The sequence below is a fragment of the Grampus griseus genome (assembly GCF_964374135.1).
Source record: "Grampus griseus genome assembly, chromosome: 2".
Classification (NCBI taxonomy): Eukaryota; Metazoa; Chordata; class Mammalia; order Artiodactyla; family Delphinidae; genus Grampus; species Grampus griseus.
The window spans coordinates 63,798,461-63,817,206 of record NC_139018.1 but is presented as its reverse complement, the minus strand read 5'-3'; the positions used below and the strand labels follow the sequence as shown (position 1 = coordinate 63,817,206).

The window sequence follows — 18,746 nt, the reverse complement described above, 5'->3', positions numbered from 1 at the left end:
AAGAAATAGAAAATATGAACAGACCAATCACAAGCACTGAAATTGAAACTGTGATTAAAAATCTTCCAACAAACAAAAGCCCAGGACCAGATGGCTTCACAGGCGAATTCTATCAAACATTTAGAGAAGAGCGAACACCTATCCTTCTCAAACTCTTCCAAAATATAGCAGAGGGAGGAACACTCCCAAACTCATTCTACGAGGCCACCATCACCCTGATACCAAAACCAGACAAGGATGTCACAAAGAAAGAAAACTACAGGCCAATATCACTGATGAACATAGATGCAAAAATCCTCAACAAAATACTAGCAAACAGAATCCAACAGCACATTAAACGGATCATACACCATGATCAAGTGGGGTTTATTCCAGGAATGCAAGGATTCTTCAATATACACAAATCAATCAATGTGAAACACCATATTAACAAATAGAAGGAGAAAAACCATATGATCATCTCAATAGATGCAGAGAAATCTTTTGACAAAATTCAACAGCCATTTATGGAAAAAACCCTCCAGAAAATAGGCCTCGAGGGAACTTTCCTCAACATAATAAAGGCCATATATGACAAACCCACAGCCAACATCGTCCTCAATGGTGAAAAACTGAAAGCATTTCCACTAAGATCAGGAACAAGACAAGGCTGCCCACTCTCACCACTCTTATTCAACATAGTTTTGGAAGTTTTATCCACAGCAATCAGAGAAGAAAAGGAAATAAAAGGAATCCAAATCGGAAAAGAAGAAGTAAAGCTGTCACTGTTTGCAGATGACAGGATACTATACATAGAGAATCCTACAGATGCTACCAGAAAACTACTAGAGCTAATCAATGAATTTGGTAAAGTAGCAGGATACAAAATTAATGCACAGAAATCTCTGGCAATCCTATACACTAATGATGAAAAATCTGAAAGTGAAATCAAGAAAACACTTCCATTTACCATTGCAACAAAAAGAATAAAATATCTAGGAATAAATCTACCTAAGGCAAGAAAAGACCTGTATGCAAAAAATTATAAGACACTGATGAAAGAAATTAAAGATGATACAAATAGATGGAGAGATATACCATGTTCTTGGATTGGAAGAATCAACATTGTGAAAATGACTCTACTACCCAAAACAATCTACAGATTCAATGCAATCCCTATCAAACTACCACTGGCATTTTTCACAGAGCTAAAACAAAAAATTTCACAATTTGTATGGAAACACAAAAGACCCCGAATAGCCAAAGCAATCTTGAGAACGAAAAAAGGAGCTGGAGGAATCGGGCTCCCTGACTTCAGACTGTACTACAAAGCTACAGTAATCAAGACAGTATGGTGCTGGCCCCAAACCAGAAAGATAGATCAATGGAACAGGATAGAAAGCCCAGAGAAAAACCCACGCACATATGGTCACCTTATCTTTGATAAAGGAGGCAGGAATGTACAGTGGAGAAAGGACAGCCTCTTCAATAAGTGGTGCTGGGAAAACTGGACAGGTACATGTAAAAGTATGAGATTAGATCACTCCCTAACACCATACACAAAAATAAGCTCAAAATGGATTCAAGACCTAAATGTAAGGCCAGAAACTATCAAACTCTTAGAAGAAAACATAGGCAGGCCACTCTATGACATAAATCACAGCAAGATCCTTTTTGACCCACTTCCTAGAGAAACGGAAATAAACAAATGGGACCTAATGAAACTTCAAAGCTTTTGCACAGCAAAGGAAACCATAAGCAAGACCAAAACACAACTCTCACAATGGGAGAAAATATTTGTAAATGAAGCAACTGACAAAGGATTAATCTCCAAAATTTATAAGCAGCTCATGCAGCTTAATAACAAAAAAACAAACAACCCAATCCAAAAATGGGGAGAAGACCTAAATAGACATTTCTCCAAAGAAGATATACAGACTCCCAACAAACACATGAAAGAATGCTCAACATCACTAATCATTAGAGAAATGCAAATCAAAACTACAATGAGATATCATCTCACACCAGTCAGAATGTCCATGATTAAAAAATCTAGAAACAATAAATGCTGGAGAGGGTGTGGAGAAAAGGGAACCCTCTTGCACTGTTGGTGAGAATGTAAATTGATACAGCCACTGTGGAGAACAGTATGGAGGTTCCTTAAAAAACTACAAATAGAACTACCATATGACCCAGCAATCCCACTACTGGGCATATACCCTGAGAAAACCATAATTCAAAAAGAGCCATGTACCAAAATGTTCATTGCCGCTCTGTTTACAATAGCCCGGAGATGGAAACAACCTAAGTGTCCATCATCGGATGAATGGATAAAGATGATGTAGCACATATATACAATGGAATATTACTCAGCCATAAAAAGAAACGAAACTGAGCTATTTGTAATGAGGTGGATAGACCTCGAGTCTGTCATACAGAGTGAAGTAAGTCAGAAAGAGAGAGACAAATACCGTATGCTAACACATATATATGGAATTTAAGGGGAAAAAAATGTCATGAAGAACCTAGGGGTAAGATAGGAAATAAAGACACAGACCTACTAGAGAATGGACTTGAGGATATGGAGAGGGGGAAGGGTAAGCTGTGACAAAGCGCGAGAGAGGCATGGACATATTATACACTATCAAACGTAAGGTAGATAGCTAGTGAGAAGCAGCCGCACAGCACAGGGAGATCAGCTCGGTGCTTTGTGACCGCCTGGAGGGGTGGGATAGGGAGGGTGGGAGGGAGGGAGACGCAAGAGGGAAGAGATATGGAAACATATGTATATATATAACTGATTCATTTTGTTGTAAAGCAGAAACTAACACACCATTGTAAAGCAATTATACTCCAATAAAGATGTTTAAAAAAAAAGCAAATATGACTTCTTTAAATATTAATGATATTTTAGACACCACACTGGTTTACAGTAATCTCTCTTTTACCTACAGCTCAGCTATTTTACAAACCTTACTGAGAAAAAAACCGCCCAAAACCCAGACAATACACCAAGTTCTTTGAACAGCCATAAGGAATGTCAGAAGGCTCAGTCAGGCATTTTGCTCTGAAGCCCTCACTCTGAGTCTATTCAATTCCTTCTACACAATTCTAACAAACGTAGCTTTCCAATTCACATGAGATGAAAAGTAACAATAAGAGAAGCTGCTATAGGCAAAGCATACTGATAACAGCAAAATGCAGTATCTGAGAAGTTACAAGTATGAAAATCAAAAGGAAAGTAAAACAAACAAAAAGGCATAAAAAGCCAAAATTGACCTTGCTGAGGTTAATTACTTAGGAGCAATCATATACTTCAGGAGACTCTCAAGTTAGTATGCTAGCACATTGTATAATTGATGATGACCTTAAGTCTTCAATACAATTCCTTCTATTTAATTATCACATGTTGATATCAGCCTGCTTTTTGATAGGGGAACTGGTTTGCTTGGGACTGTACCAGCTTAAGCCTAGCATAATTATTATATAATTATCTCCAGGCATAATTATTACTAGCTCTCCTTTTCACTCTCAAAAAGAATGGTTTGGACTGTAAATTTTAGAGTCATCCTACTGAATGCTTACTACGTGCCAAGAACTATTCCAAGGGCTTTCATTTATCCTCACAGTCCTGTGAGATGGGGTATAATTATTATCCCCTTTTTTAGATGAACTAAGGCTCTGAGAGGTTAAGTGATTTTCCTAATCACTAAGATCATTCAATTAGGAAGTATTAAAGGCCTATATTTGAACAACCCAGACAGTCTGATACCAAAGTCCTAGTGTTTAACTACCGTAAGGCACTGTATTATTTCTCTTTAGAAAGACGGGTAGAGGAACAGCAAGAAGGAGATATCCAAGTTTTTGGAAAAGGATTGAGAGGGATCAGCTTTCTAGAAAATGTGTGTATACAATCTGTTCCATAAACGGTTTTCACAGTCCCGTAAACTTACAATACTGAAACATCCCATAAACTTACGATACTGAAACATCTAAGAAAAACTTCGAAGTGTAAAAATATTTCAGATTTTTTTTTTTTTTTTTTTTTTTTTTTGCGGTACACAGGCCTGTCACTGTTGTGGCCTCTCCCGTTGCGGAGCACAGGCTCCGGACGCGCAGGCCCAGCGGCCATGGCTCACGGGCCCAGCCGCTCCGCGGCATGTGGGATCTTCCCGGACCGGGGCACGAACCCGTGTGCCCTGCATCGGCAGGCGGACTCTCAACCACTGCGCCATCAGGGAAGCCCAATATTTCGGATTTTTATGAGCACGGGCTTTCTTAGAAGACAAAAATTCCAAGACTATTTTTCAAGTATTCTTCACATGTTACTTTAAACACATACTAGTTATGTCCTGCTCAAAAAGTCAGATTATTCCATCTTTTAAAAAAGAAAACTACGGGCTTCCCTCGTGGCGCAGTGGTTGAGAGTCCGCCTGGCGATGCACGGGACAAGGGTTCTTGCCCCGGTCTGGGAGGATCCCACATGCCGCGGAGCGGCTGGGCCCGTGAGCCATGGCCGCTGAGCCTGCGCGTCCGGAGCCTGTGCTCCGCAACGGGAGAGGCCACAACAGTGAGAGGCCCGTGTACCGCAAAAAAAAAAAAAAAAAAAAAAAAAAATAGTAACTCATTGTATGTTACTATATGAAGGCAGAATGAAAAGTATACTGGACTGCAGTCTGTTTTGCTACTCAACAGCTGGGATGTCCCTTAACTTCTCCAGACTTCAGTTTCTTCATGTGCAGCAGAGAAATATGGTTTAGCTTGTTAAGAGGACCTAAGGAGATCAAACGGATTTCAAGTGGCTTGAGAACTATAAAGGATTACCTAGAGTATTAATTAATATACAGTCATAGATTTTCAACAACCTGGATCATAAATTTATGCCACATATTCCAAAATGATATTTCTTTATTTCCTCTTTTTTTACTTCAAAATTTGGGGAAAAAAACTACAGTCTTTGGTCACATGTGAAAAAGAAAATTACACTAAAAAGATTAACAGCAGCCATGGACAACAACTCAGGGGCTACACTTTATACTTCATTCTGTAAAACAGATCCTGTTTACCAGGTAATTAGTCCTTAAACAACCTGTGAGATTAAGTAAAATAGTTACAATAATAAAATAAAGAGGTTCAGAGTTACAATAAATCTTATTGTTAACGTGGTTCTTAACTATATTTACTTAGAGTGAAGTTTAAATAATTACATTTACATAGTACTTTCCTGTCTTCCAAAAAGCATTTCCATATCTGATCCTCAGCAACCAGGTATGGTAGATAGATATCATCATTCTCATATAAAGAAACTGAGGTTCAGAGAGATTAATTTGCACAACTGCTTTCTGACAGGAAATTGAAGTGGAAGGATGACTCCTGATCTACATGGAAAGAAAGCAATTATTTGGATGCTCTAGAGCAAAAGAAAAGCCTCAGACCTATTTATTGGCTGAGACGAGACACAGAACATTTATAAACTCACGCTGTCTCAAAAGCAATATCCATTGGAGCCTGCCTGCACATCTCTAGTAGCTTTAATGTTCATAGAAAAATGAATATTCATGTTTGTTTGGGATCTCAAACTATTATTAAATTTGCAAGCAAAAACAGGACCAATGAAGAATTGAACCAGATTATTTTTTCAGAGTGGCAAACCTAATGAAGTGTCCCAACCCCTCTATGATTTACCATTGCTGAGATTATTCCTTACCAAGGAAACACTTAAAAAAATTTTCTCCCAGAGCTCATTTGCTAGATTCCATAAATTAGCTGTTACAAAGAATCTGTATCAGAGAAATTCAAACCTACTAAGAGGCTTTTCTTCCAACCTACTAAAAAGGCACATTAAATACACAACGTTGGCCACATTTAGATAACGATGGAAAACAACAGCTGATAGCCAGTTTGGGACAAATGCCAACTGTTTCCATTTGTCTGAAAATGTCAAAATTAATTGCTACAACACTCAGTTTTCAAAGAATATTGATATCTCTAAATGAGAAAGTATGTCAACCAAAAAATCCTAAAAAACAGACTAAAGATAATAGTGCCTCCCTGATCTGCAGTATTAGTTAAAAAAAAATTTTAGCGTCCCAAAGTAAACACATCTCAACAGCTTTACATATTTTCATATACTTTATTTTTTAAACACTTATAATTTTGCAAGCTAGCAGTAAAATATTTTCCTCAATATTTTACTAATTAGCACCGTATACCTTTTAAAGCTAACTGGAACACTGTTTTATTTAAATGATTGTGAAGTAAAATGATCATTTCAAATACCTAATTAGTCTCAACACATGAATCATTAATTATCATTATTTTTGGCTTTATGCACAAAGATGTATTTCAAAGATGAACTTAATATTAGTATCAGTTCTGTCAATCTAACAAATCAAAGTACCACAGTTTAAAGCAATATTTAACCTCTGAAATCATTATATAATTAAAGAGGCATATAAGAAAGTTGAGAAATCACTATGAAAACAAAAGATACTGCACAACTTTAAATTTAGAATCCCTTATTTTTTAGAAGAATGAGGAAAATAATGAAAAATTTCATGATACAAGTATTCGTTACACATATGGTTTAGTATATATATATGTCAGTACTCTCACGCTTTGCTTATGAGTTTGGCCTTACCAAAAAGCCATCAAAATGTCCAGGATAATTCACAGGGACAGCTGGAAGCCTGAAATAAAATTGCTCAGTGCAAAAGATCCTAAGCCATTCATACAATTTTAAACAGAAACCTGGACATTTAACTCCTATTTTTGTTTCCATCTGAAAACCTGTTGAAAATATGGAAAAAAATTTAACTAAACTCACATTACTTCCACATATTAAAACAAGGGGGATTTTTCATTTCCTGTTTTCTAATAAGAGCATTCTTCAGAGCTATGGGTTTAAGTTCTAAGCTACAATCCACTACTTACCAGCATGCCTGTTTTGCATACCAGTAGAATCAAGTCCAGTTTTGCCATTTGTGGATAACTATGACAAGATACAAAAGCATGTGTTTGCCATAAATAGCTCTGGCTAACAGCAAACTGCTCACACTGAACAGATCAAATTCTCTATAAGGAGAGCTGCCTGGACCACAGCCAAATCCCACTACTAATGTTTAAGACTGCTGTAACAATTTTTTTTCAAATTTGTGAAATATATTAAGAAATAGTAGCTGAAAGTTCCTAAACATGAGAAGTATTATTAAACTTTTGAAGGACATTTTACAAATTATTTTCATTATGACCAAATGTGCAATAAGAGCTTCCTGCTTCTTCTACTACTAGTCAACTAATTAGAAATGTAAACGTGAATTAAAAAATAACTACCCTAATTTATCCAGAGAACAAATCAGATATCGAAGAGTATTTATGTCAAAGTGCAAAAAAATAATTCCTGATCATATTAACACATAAGGAAATAAATAAAGCTTATAAAAGTACACCTCTATAACGTTAATATTTTGTATTAGTTGGCTTTAGGATAGAATATTTTTTAAACCAAATAAACACAACAAACTGGAAAATATCACGCAAGAATGTTGTACAAAAAAATTCTTAAATGACCAGTGCAGAGATTAATAATAGCTGTTTACCCTAGGAGTTGCTTCACATGGTATTTTGCAAAATGTCCAAGGAAAACAAGGCAACGTTCTGTAATATGCCACAATTTTTATTGCAACGTGGCCATTTTTGTGAGGGTGGGGTTTGATCTCAAAAACAATGTTCCATTTAAGGCTCTTTTATACAGAAATTGCCATCATGACTGATATTCAAAATATCTTTAGTGTCGCAAGACTTAACATGGTAAACATAAAACTCCTACACTTATTCAGTAGTGTACACTCAATGGAAAACAAAAAGGCATTAATAACAGCTATTTCTTTTAAGAAGATACACAGGTAACAGGAATGAACACTGAGGTACTAGGATAAGTTGATGACACAGTTAACTTAATTGGCATTCCTTTTGGGGTGGGGGATTAAACTCATTACAAAAAAAGTGCTTTCAATGCATAGTATTATATCTGTGCTGCCATGTCACAAAAAATAGGCTTGCCAAGGCAGGTGAGGTGTATGAATGCTCAAGCCTCACAGAACTGCAATCAAGTGCAACTATAAATAATACTGAATAAAGTCTACCATCTCACCAGTGGATAATACTTTCAAGGCATTCAATTAGCTTAACCCTTTGTAGTGTTCTAAGCTATTCACATTGACATTCACATTCATTGTAGTGCTTGCTGCAAGGGAGGCATATAACCAGTTGTTTTGGCTAAAATATGGTGGGAAGGCATTCCTTGGGTTCTACATAAAAGTAACAGTATTAAACAGTCTAATGGCAATCACTGATAGGCTGCTTACATGAATGATATTTCCTTCATTCATTGTGTTGGAAGGACCCAGTGGGAAGAGGAAGAAAAAAAAAACCAAAACCTAATACTATTCCAATTGACTGAGCTGGAGAAATGGAAGCTCCTTAAGATCCAGATGGCACTTGACTGTCATTTTATAAGGGTTTTCCTTCAAGTGAAACTACTACGTTGCCTCCCAATTTCTCTCCAAGTGTTGAACGGTCCTTTATATCATCCAAGCCATTTACTTGCCACTCATGTTTAATACCTAAAAAGAAAAAACATTATCCTGTTACTTTATTGTAAGTAAGAGAGGGCAATTCTTCTGCACAAAATATTCAGTGTTTGTACCTGTAAATTTCTTTTTAATGGCATCTTTAGAGCTAGCATAAATCATCTTGCTTTTTAAAGGTGCACTTTCAGGAGCCCTACAGGGGGAAAAAAAATTGTTGAATCCTATTTAAAAGAAAAAGAAAGGCAAAACTGACTATGTTAATAATAATCCTTGCATTTTAAAAGTACTTTTTTCTTTTGTTTTTACACACCAGAATATAAATACTAGGTCTTCTTTCTTAGACTCTTTTGTTTCGTATGTGGCATCGTACAAAGCATATCGGCAATCATTCAGAGGTAGCAACTTCACAAAAGATGTGTAGGGGTCCTCTACAGTATCACCAATGTCACCCACCAAGATCTGCTTTGCTTCCTCTACAATTATTTGTCTTTTGTCATCGCTTAAACAGAAGAGAACTGCTTTCTTTCTTTTTTTGATCTCCTCCTGTGTAGAAGATTTCCTTACTTTCATATCATTAAAAACTTTGATGACTTCATCATTCACTGTAACTCCAGAAGCCTGAAAATAAAGAAAGAACAGTAATTTAGAACAAGTATTTTGGTTTTAGCCAAAATTACTGTTTAGGTGCCTAGAGAGGATTCACTTTAGTCTGGATATCAAAAGTTGCATCATACCATGCAAATAGTCCAATCAGATTTGCCACATTTTAAGTATCAGTATATGATGCACCTAAGGATTCTAACTCATCCTGGCCCATTCATCCTTTTTTAAAAAGGGGTTTGGAGTGTGAAGTAATTGGCAGGCAGAGGGAAAGGGACAAATACAGGCTGTCCCATCCCTGAAATGTTTCCTATTTCACTGGGTGATGTCAGAGCTTCAGGAGCCGCAGCAAAAATACCTTCTGTATTGTGTCAACCCGGCAGGCCTTAAAAAAACACTTTCGGATTTCAGTTAATGCTTCTACTATTTTTTTCTTTAAAGTCATCCTAACCAGGGCCCTTTCCTCATAAGGAAAGAGAATCAAGTGTGAACTCCAAACCGCCCACGGCTACAACATAATTGCCTCACAGCTCAAATGCAGACGCTTCAAAACTAACGGATCGCGTGTAAAAGCTTTTTACCGCGAGAAACCGTGTTCAAGAGTTTTCCCACCTCCTTAATCTCCCCCTAAGGGTTTTACTACAGGCCCTCAAGACCCCCACCGAAAGCGTCCAGCAAGGGCTTTACAGCACGTACCAATCTAAGAGCGCGCGTGGGAATAAAATTAGCAAGGGGAGGGCAAAGGCGGCGAGCAGGGTGGGGGCAAAGCTCGGCGGACCCTCCCGCACCCCCGACCGCCGCCCGCCCGCCCCACTTAGGCCACGACCCTCGCCCCGCGCCCGGGCCCTCCCCGCCCCCAGGAATCCGAAGAGCGGCCGGCCGGGCCTGACGGCGGGAGGGCAGGCCGGCCGGTGGAGAGAGAGCAGCGGGGCCGCAGCGCAGGAGCGCCCACCTTGGAGGCCAAAATCAGGTTAAAATGGCGGCCTCAGGCCCAGGGCCCGGCGGTGCCGCGCGGGGGGCTGTGCTCGCCGCGCCCCGGTCCCCGACCCCCGGCCCCCCGGTCGGCGCGCCCGCCTTACCATAGCGCCCGCGGCTGAGGCTGCGGCGGCGGCTCGGGCTCCGGCGGTGTGGCGCTGCGAAGGGAAGGAGGGGCGGCCGGGAGGCGGCGAGTGCGGGGCACGCCGGGAGTGCGGCCCAAAAGGCGGCGACCGCTCGGGGGGCTGCGGTGAGGGCGGGGCGGTCACGTGGGCACGCCCCGGGCTGGCGCTCCAGCCCGCCGGCCCCCCCGCGTCCTCGGCCTGACCCCGCGGGCGCGCGCGCGCGCAGCAGCAGCCCCCGCGGACTCTGCGGCCGTGGTCCGAACCCCGGGCCCCAACGCGAAGGCCTTCAGCGCCAGGGCACCACCCGTCCCGTCCGCCGGCTCGCACGGCGGGCGTTTCCACACTGCCTCCCGAGGGCCAGGGCGCAGCTCCAGGGGTTGGGCGCGTGTGAGGCGAATGGCGCTCCAAGGTGTCTCTTTTATTCGCTTGTGGTTTCCACTGAAAGAGGCTGGATTCCTACATTGTGGGTCTTTTTGGAAAACCCCCATCAGAGATGGCGCGAATTATTTAGATCTCCTTCCATCAATTGAACGAGAATAAACACTGGGGGGGGAGGGGGTTACCCTAGTTGATTGAATTACTCAGCAAAAACAAAATGATAAACAGAGGTGGGAAATCGCTTTCTAAAAGTCTGTGGTTGGAATAATAATAATAGGGGGAAATCTGGGGTAGTAACATCCCCTGGTAATATCCTTTTATAGATTAGACTTGGTAGGAAATGGATTTCACTCTCTGCTAGTAGTCTTTTCCTCAGGAGGCCACAGCTACGACAGCTGCCATCAAATAAGTGGACCCAAGAGTAGAGTCCTCCCTCTTTGGCAACCACAACCTCTTCTAGCAAAACCCATATAACTGAGCCAAGGCTCTTCTCTAACTAAACCTTTTTTATACTTGTTATGAGTATTCATCGCATTTATCATAGAAAAAATTGGCACCGTGTACTTTGAGGAAACTTTTCATGAAGATTCAATGCTTTATGAGTGTATAATGAAAATGCTTTAAATGAAACACTTTATGTGGTTATGTTTAATAAAAGGAAGGTTTCATACAGTATTTCATTCATCAGTGTTTGGGCTAATTTATGCTACCTTTTTTCCTGAACGTTTATCATTTCTACCTTTCTTCATTTGTAAAATTGGTAATATGAATTTAAAACTCTGATTAATAGTTGAACTGATTTTGTGAAGAAAACTTGCACTAAAAAAGTAGAATTGTTGAGTGACTAAAACTGTTGGAAACAAAATAGTGAGTGCAGATAAACCTTAAGGTGTACTAAGCCAGAAGTGCAGTGTAACGGCAAGAACTTCGGGTTGGGACTTGGGAAACGAGTATTAATCTTGGCACTGCCCCATCTCTGTAAATTCGAAGGGCTTTCAATCCCTGCAGACCTTCATCTGTATTATAAGCTGTGATTATCTTTAAAGTCCTTTCCAGCTTTAAAATTCAGTTTCCTAGTATGCCAGTGTTTCTCAGGAAATGGTGTGCATATGTTCTTAGCATTAAGTAAATTTAGGGATAGAAAATCATAATGAGAAGGGTTATGCCCTAGTTTGTGTGATAAATTCTTATACCCAAAAGTTAATATATTATAAATGGAGCATGTTAGGTATTGCACAGGAAACAGACCTATTTTTTATGTCCATAGCTTGTGCTTATTTTCTTAATGGGAAGATTGACTTAGTTTATTTTTATTTTATTTTTATAAATTTGTTTATTTTATTTATTATTTTTGGCTGTGTTGGGTCTTCGTTGCTGTGTGTGGGCTTCCTCTAGTTGCAGCGAGCGGGGCTACTCTTCGTTGCGGTGCGTGGGCTTCTCATTGCGGTGGCTTCTTGTTGTGGAGCACAGGATCTAGACACACGGGCTTCAGTAGCTGTGGCACACGGGCTCAGCAGTTGTGGCGCACGGACTTAGTTGCTCCGCGGCATGTGGGGTCGTCCTGGACGAGGGCTCGAACCCGTGTCTCCTGCATTGGCAAGTGGATTCTTTACCACTGCGCCACCAGGGAAGTCCCTTAACTTAGTTTAGAGACAAAAATTGAGAAGAAATCTCCCAATGTCTAAGCATGAATCTTAAGCAAGTAGATAATAATACTTTACATTAGGTGGTACATTACAGTTTATGAAACCTTTCCCTTTCTTGATGTCTCTTGAGGCATCCAACATTTGCTCTGTATGGGTATCAGCAGTTTTCCTTGTTGAACTCTTCCTCTTAGGGTTCCCCTCCCTTCTCAGCCTTGAATTTTGCATCAAAGAGATTCTACAGGGGCTACAGCCCCAGCAGAGACCAGGTCTGGGGACACGGGGAACTAGATTAGGTGTTAGAACCTCGCCTACCAAAGCTGGGGATTCCGAAGATGTTAATCACTCCCCCCCCCGCAGCTGTGATATCAACCCTTCTCCAAGCCTCCCTGTGCCTCTCCCCTTCCCCAGAGTTCACAATTCCCATGTACTAGGATTCTTTCCCTGAAGATATTTTCTTGTCTTTGCACATATTTCATTGCCTTGTAATCACTTGTTTACGTGTTCTGCCACCCCAGTAGACTGGAAGCTCCTTCCAGGATCTGAGTCCTACTCATCTTTGGATTTCTGGAATCTGGTACATAGTAGGTGATCAATAGATGATAAAGTAACAACTTTAAGGTGCTTTAGTGCTATAAAGAGAACAAAAAGGAAGCTCCCGAAGACTGCAAGGCCTTTCTACATGCCCTTGTGAGGCCAGATCTTAGAACGTCAGAGCCAGTAACAACTCTTCACACCTGTTGTTTAAAACCAGAACTTACTGCCACTTGGTAAAGCGACAGCATTACCAAGCATTGCTGCATGAATTTTGGCCTCTGTGTGGTGGAGGGATCTGAGTGTTAGACATCATGTGTATCAGTTTCCTGTGGCTGCTGTAACAAATTACCACACATTTAGTGGCTGAAAACAGCACAAACTTATTGTCTTACAGTTCTGGAGGTCAGATGTGAGAAATGACTCATGGGGCTAAAAGCAGCACTTCATTGCTTTTGGAGGCTGTAGGAGGAAAATCTGTTTCCTTGCCTTTTCCAGCTTCTAGAGGCTGCCCACATTCCTTGGTTTGTGGCCCCCTGAGAGTACCTCTGCTTCAGTCATCACATCTCTGATTCTCTCTCTCCTGCCTTCCTCTTTCACTGCTAAGGACCACTGAGATCACCACTGGGTAATTTAGGATAATCTCCCATATCAAAAATCATTTACTTAACCACATCCACAAATTCCCTTTTGCTGGACTTCCCTGGTGGCACAGTGGTTAAGAATCCGCCTGCCAATGCAGTGGACCCGGGATCGAGCCCTGGTCCGGGAAGATCCCACATGCCATGGAGCAACTAAGCCCATGTGCCACGACGACTGAGCCTGTGCTCAAGAGCCTGTGAGCCACAACTACTGAGCCCGCGCGCTGCAACTACTGAAGCCCATGTGCCTAGAGCCCGTGCTCTGCAACAAGAGAAGCCACTGCAACGAGAAGCCTGCACACCACAACGAAGAGTAGCTCCCGCTCACCGCAACCAGAGGAAACCCGTGTGCAGCAATGAAGACCGAATGCAGCCAAAAATAAATACATAAATTTATTTTTTAAAAAAAGTCCCTTTTGCTATGTAGGGTAACATATTCACAGGACAGGGACATCTTTGGGGGGCCATTATTCTGCCTACCATACCACATCTGTTCTCTTTAGCAGTTTCACGCCCAAGGAAATGATTAACGGTGGGACAGAAGGACCCTGAACGATCCCGTACTAGAAGGCACACGTCTAAATTCTAATTTTCCATTTGCTGGACCACACATGGTTGACGGCAACAAAAAACCATTAGGAACTAAGTGAGAGTAACCTCATAGAGGATGGATCAGCTCTGACACAACAGTGGTGCAATCTCGGGCCATTTCCATTTAGTTAACTGCTCCATGGCTGTTTCCTCAGGTGTAAAATGGGGCTTATGTTACCTCCTCCCTCTCCGGGTTGTGGTGAGGATCAAGTGAGATAATGTATGTAAAGCTCCTTCCAGCACAGGAAAAGGTACCCTGGGGCCATTACCATCAGTGCAGAGTGAAGGGGCGAGCATGGTTTTACCAACTCGCAGGCAACAGTAATGAAGCAATCCCAAGTCTCACTGGTATTGTTTTGTAAGACTCAGCTAAAGTTTTTGCTCAGGATTTCTTAGAAAATTGGAAAAGTGAATACCCGTAATGCATATTCTCCCACAAAACAGACTAGATGGAGTTTCTGTGGCATGTAAAATTTCAGAATCATTTTTCAAGTATTAAGTAAAACAGTGAATCTGGAAGATCATGTAGATAAATTCTGTTCAAGCCCCACTCCCTGTCAAGACACATCATACTCAGCTCCCACAGCCACTTCCTGACAAAGACAAGTGTAAACGTAAAGATGCTCATCACTTCCAAATGTACTTTTCTACCCACATACCTGCTTCATCTGACATCTCTTTCCTAGCCCACGCCTGAGCTAAAAGACGGGTCAGGAGGAAAGTCATGCATTTTTCTAAATCCAAGTTTGAACTTAGAACTAGAAAATAAACATTGTGGGAGATGTGTGTTGGAGTCTGATCTCTATGACTCATTCCCTGATCCACAAAACTCACTTTGTGTCTTCCATGTCTCATCCTTAGTTCCTTCTAATTTAGGAAGATGACCTCACAATAAAGGAACTTAGCAGTCTATGTCAAGGGAAGAGGTAGAGGGTAGCAGCAGTGAAATGTAGTAAGTAGTGAAATGTAATTCAAAATGGTCTCAAACTCTACATTTATAAATGCTAGTTTCAATTTATTTACTCACAAACACAGTTATCAGATCCACCTATCAGTTGTTTCTGATATTAGTTGAATTCGTGATAAGTAGCAACTGGTTACCTAAATTATACAAACCATACAAAAACAGCATCTGAGAAAAGAAACTTGCTAGTAATTTATTTAAGGTGGAGAGCCTTTGTTTAACTTACTTTATTACAAAAGCTGTGGATTTTTATATCCCAGAAAATCATACAGACATGAAAAATGTAACATACTAAAACTGTATGTTAACAGACATGAGTAAGAGTAGGCAAGAGATCGAAAACAAAAGCTTTATTACAAAAGCTGTGGATTTTTATATCCCAGAAAATCATACAGACATGAAAAATGTAACATACTAAAACTGTATGTTAACAGACATGAGTAAGAGTAGGCAAGAGATCGAAAACCAGATCAAGAATGAGAAGAGTTTATTCATTTCATTCGTTCATTCATTCCTTTATATCATTCACTGAGCATCTCTGCTAGGGTAAAGAATGCAAGGATAAGAATAACATAGTCCCTGCCTTGAAGAAAATCAGTTCTGTGAGAATACATCAAGGAAGCCAGTATCTATGGGACAATCCCACGCATGCTCCAGTGGGGTATGTACAGGATGCCTTGGGAGCAGAAGGAAGGTCAGCTCAGTTTGGAGCGAGTTGGGTCTTTTTTTTTTTTTTTTTTTTTGGCTGCGTTGGGTTTTCATTGCTGTGCCAGGGCTTTCTCTAGTTGCGGTGAGCGGGGGCTACTCTTAGTGAGTGTGCGGGCTTCTCATTGCTGTGGCTTCTCTTATTGTGGAGCATGGGCTCTAGGCGTGCAGGCTTCAGTAGTTGTGGCACGTAGGCTCAGTAGTTGTGGCATGCAGGCTCTAGAGCGCGGGCTCAGTAGTTGTGGTGCACGGGCTTAGTTGCTCTGCAGCATGTGGGATCTTCCCGGACCAGGGCTCGAACCCGTGTCCCCTGCATTGGCAGGCGGATTCTTAACTACTGCACCACCAGGGAAGTCCCACGAGTTGGGTCTTAAGGGATAAGTGGAAGTTAACTAGGCAGATAGGGACAGGACATTCAAAACAGAGGGAACCAAATGTACAAAGCCTCAGCAGTACCAGTATAAAGCACAAGAAACCCCAAGTTGCTAGCTACGACTGGAGCCTATGAGCTTGGTAGACAATGAAGATGGAGTGGTAGGAGGTACCAGTTCTTGTGAGCTTTGTATACAACTGTACAGTCAGAATTGTGTTCTGCAGGGCATAAGGGAGACAATAAATGCTTTTCAAAGGTGTTTTTTATGTGTGCGCTCCGCCCCGCCCGTCGGACGCTGCCAGGCTCACGGGCGGGGCGCAGCCTGCGGGTTCGGGGGAACTTTGTCACCCTGGTCCCGGAGAAAGCAGCGTCCTGCTTGCTGGGCAGCTCGCAGGGCGGGGACCTGGCCTGCAAGGAGGAACAGGGAGCAGAGGACTACCTCACAGACCAGAGTGGCTGCTCCAGTAATAAAGAACCCCTTTTGAGGTGTTGTGATGCACGGAGGGACTTGGTGGAGTTCTTCGGGCTGAAGGGCAAATTAAAGATAACTTGTGAGAGGTCAAAGCCCAGATTCACAGCTGCATAAGTCATCACCGGGAATGCCTTCGAAGCCATGAGGTGTGGCTGTATGAACAGGTAGATCTCATCTATCAGCTTAAAGAGGAGATGCTTCAGCAGCAGGTCCAACAACTCTACTGGTTTCTGGGCCAGTTCAACTGTCTTATTCATCAGCTGGAGGGCACCCAATACAAAGATCTAGCCAATCAAGTCTCCGTGTGCCCGGAGAGACTGGGCAGTTTGACCCTCAAACCTGAAGATTCGACTGTCCATTCTTTGAAACCGATAATAACTGCCCTGCACCAGGCAATCACCACGTTTGGGTCTCTCAAGACCATTCAAATTCCTGAGCACCTGATGGCTCATGCTAGTTCAACAAATATTGGGCCCTTCCTGGAGAAAAGAGGCTATATCGCGTCGCCAGAGCAGAAGTCAGCATCCAGCACCACAGCGGTCCCTCTCAGCGAATGGCTCCTTGGAAGCAAACCTGCCAGCAGTTGCCAGGCTCCTTACATGCCCAGTACCAATGTGCAGGACTGGCTCACCCAAAAGCAGACCTTGGAGAATAGTCAGACTTCTGCTAGAGCCTGCAATTGCTTCAATAATGTCTGGGGCAACCTAAAGGGCTTGGAAAACTGGCTCCACAAGAGTCAGCAACAAGTTTCTTTTGCTGGTAAACAAGTTACCAAAAGTGTAACAGCTATTCTACTACCAGTTCTTACTCCAGTGAAATTGAAAAGGTTGGAGATCTAGTGCTTCTTGAGCAAGATGAGGTGGAGCTTTCTGATTGGCTAGCGACTCCCCAGGAACCCTATAAGCTTGAGAAGCCTGGGAATGGCAGCTGTGAAACCAGTGAGAAGTTTAAGCTCTTGTTCCAGGTGTTCCAGGAGTCCTATGGTGTGAGTGATTGGCTCATCAAGCCTGATTCCTGTACCAGTTGTCAGGGTAAACAGCCCAAAGGTGTGGAGATTGAGAACCGGGGCAATCTGAAGTGCCTGAATGACCACTTGGAGGCCCCTTGGGAGTGGATCCCAGCATGATTGGCTGAGGACTGGCTTGTCCAGAATCATCAAGGCCCATGTAAAGTAGAGGAGGTCTGCAGAGCCCATGAGCCCTGTACAAGCTTTGCAGAGCGCGTGTGTGATGAAAATTTTGAGAAGGAAGCTCTGTGTAAATGGCTTCTGAAGAAAGAAGGAAAGGGTAAAAATGGTATGCCTGTGGAACAAAAACCTGAACCTGAGACACGTAAAGATTCCCTGAATATGTGGCTCTGTCCATCCAGAAGAGAGGAAACAGAACAAGCTAAGGCACCAAAGGCAATGGCTTCTTCTAGAATTGCTGATTCCTTCCAAGTCCTAAGGAACAGTCCCTTGTCAGAGTGGCTCATTACCCCCTCATGCAAAGAAGGATGTCCCAAGGAAGTGCCTCTTACAGAGGAGAGAGCTGGCATACCAAAGCTTACAAGCCACTTGGCCACTTCCTGGTGTCCCTTTAACACAGCTGACTGGGTCTTGCCAGGAAAGAAGACGGGAAATCTTAGCCAGTTATCCTTAGGAGAAGATAAATGGCTACTTCGAAAGAAGGCCAAGGAAGTATTACTTAATTCGCTCCTACAGGAGGAACACAACTTTCCCCCAGACTGTTACGGCCTCCCAGCAGTTTGTGATCTCTTTGCCTGTATGCAGCTTAAAGTTGATAAAGAAAAATGGTTGTATTGAACTCCTCTACAGATGTGAAGGAATGGAGTACTAGAGTCAGACAAATTTTCTGCAGATTATCACAAATCCATGAGCTGAGTGACTGCGGCTTGCCAAATCATTGCGTTTCTGGGTCTGATGTAGTTCCTTTTCTGCCTAATTTTGAACTAGTGAAGAGACATAATAAGTCATCAAATTATGAGTTACTGTGTAAAAGAAAAAGGCCGTTTGTTGACGCTGAGGTGATTCAGTTTCTTCCTACAGAAGTATTAATTCACCCCTACACTAGAAACACAGCATCGTGGTGGGTAGGTCTTTTTCATAAGCCTCCATGGCTCCTTAGCTTGGGTTGTTGTTAGAAGTACATTAAAGCACTGTAGTTTTAAAAATGA

General features: G+C 41.9%; 1 protein-coding gene and 1 pseudogene across 2 annotated transcripts; one reads left to right on the top strand and one right to left on the bottom strand.

Moving 5' to 3' along the window:
* Positions 1-7,260: 7,260 nt before the first annotated feature.
* Positions 7,261-10,400, bottom strand: CFL2 (cofilin 2). The gene is made up of 4 exons (XM_082648223.1): positions 10,250-10,400; positions 8,881-9,188; positions 8,687-8,763; positions 7,261-8,603 (listed from the first exon to the last, which is right to left on the bottom strand). The coding sequence occupies exons 1-4, from the start codon at positions 10,250-10,252 to the stop codon at positions 8,491-8,493; spliced, it is 501 nt and encodes a 166-aa protein (XP_082504349.1). The 5' UTR covers positions 10,253-10,400; the 3' UTR covers positions 7,261-8,490.
* Positions 10,401-16,364: 5,964 nt separating this feature from the next.
* LOC309819246 (nuclear receptor coactivator 4-like) lies at positions 16,365-18,524 on the top strand (annotated as a pseudogene). The gene has a single exon. The product of its transcript is annotated as a nuclear receptor coactivator 4-like (transcript).
* Positions 18,525-18,746: the final 222 nt, after the last annotated feature.

Excerpts from the sequence above, each read along its gene's own strand:
- CFL2 (XM_082648223.1), bottom strand. Across the intron at positions 8,764-8,880 it reads GACCTAGTATTTATATTCTG|GGCTCCTGAAAGTGCACCTT; the intron begins GTGTGTAAAAAC and ends TTCCCCCTGTAG. Across the intron at positions 8,604-8,686 it reads CATTAAAAAGAAATTTACAG|GTATTAAACATGAGTGGCAA; the intron begins GTACAAACACTG and ends TTTTCTTTTTAG.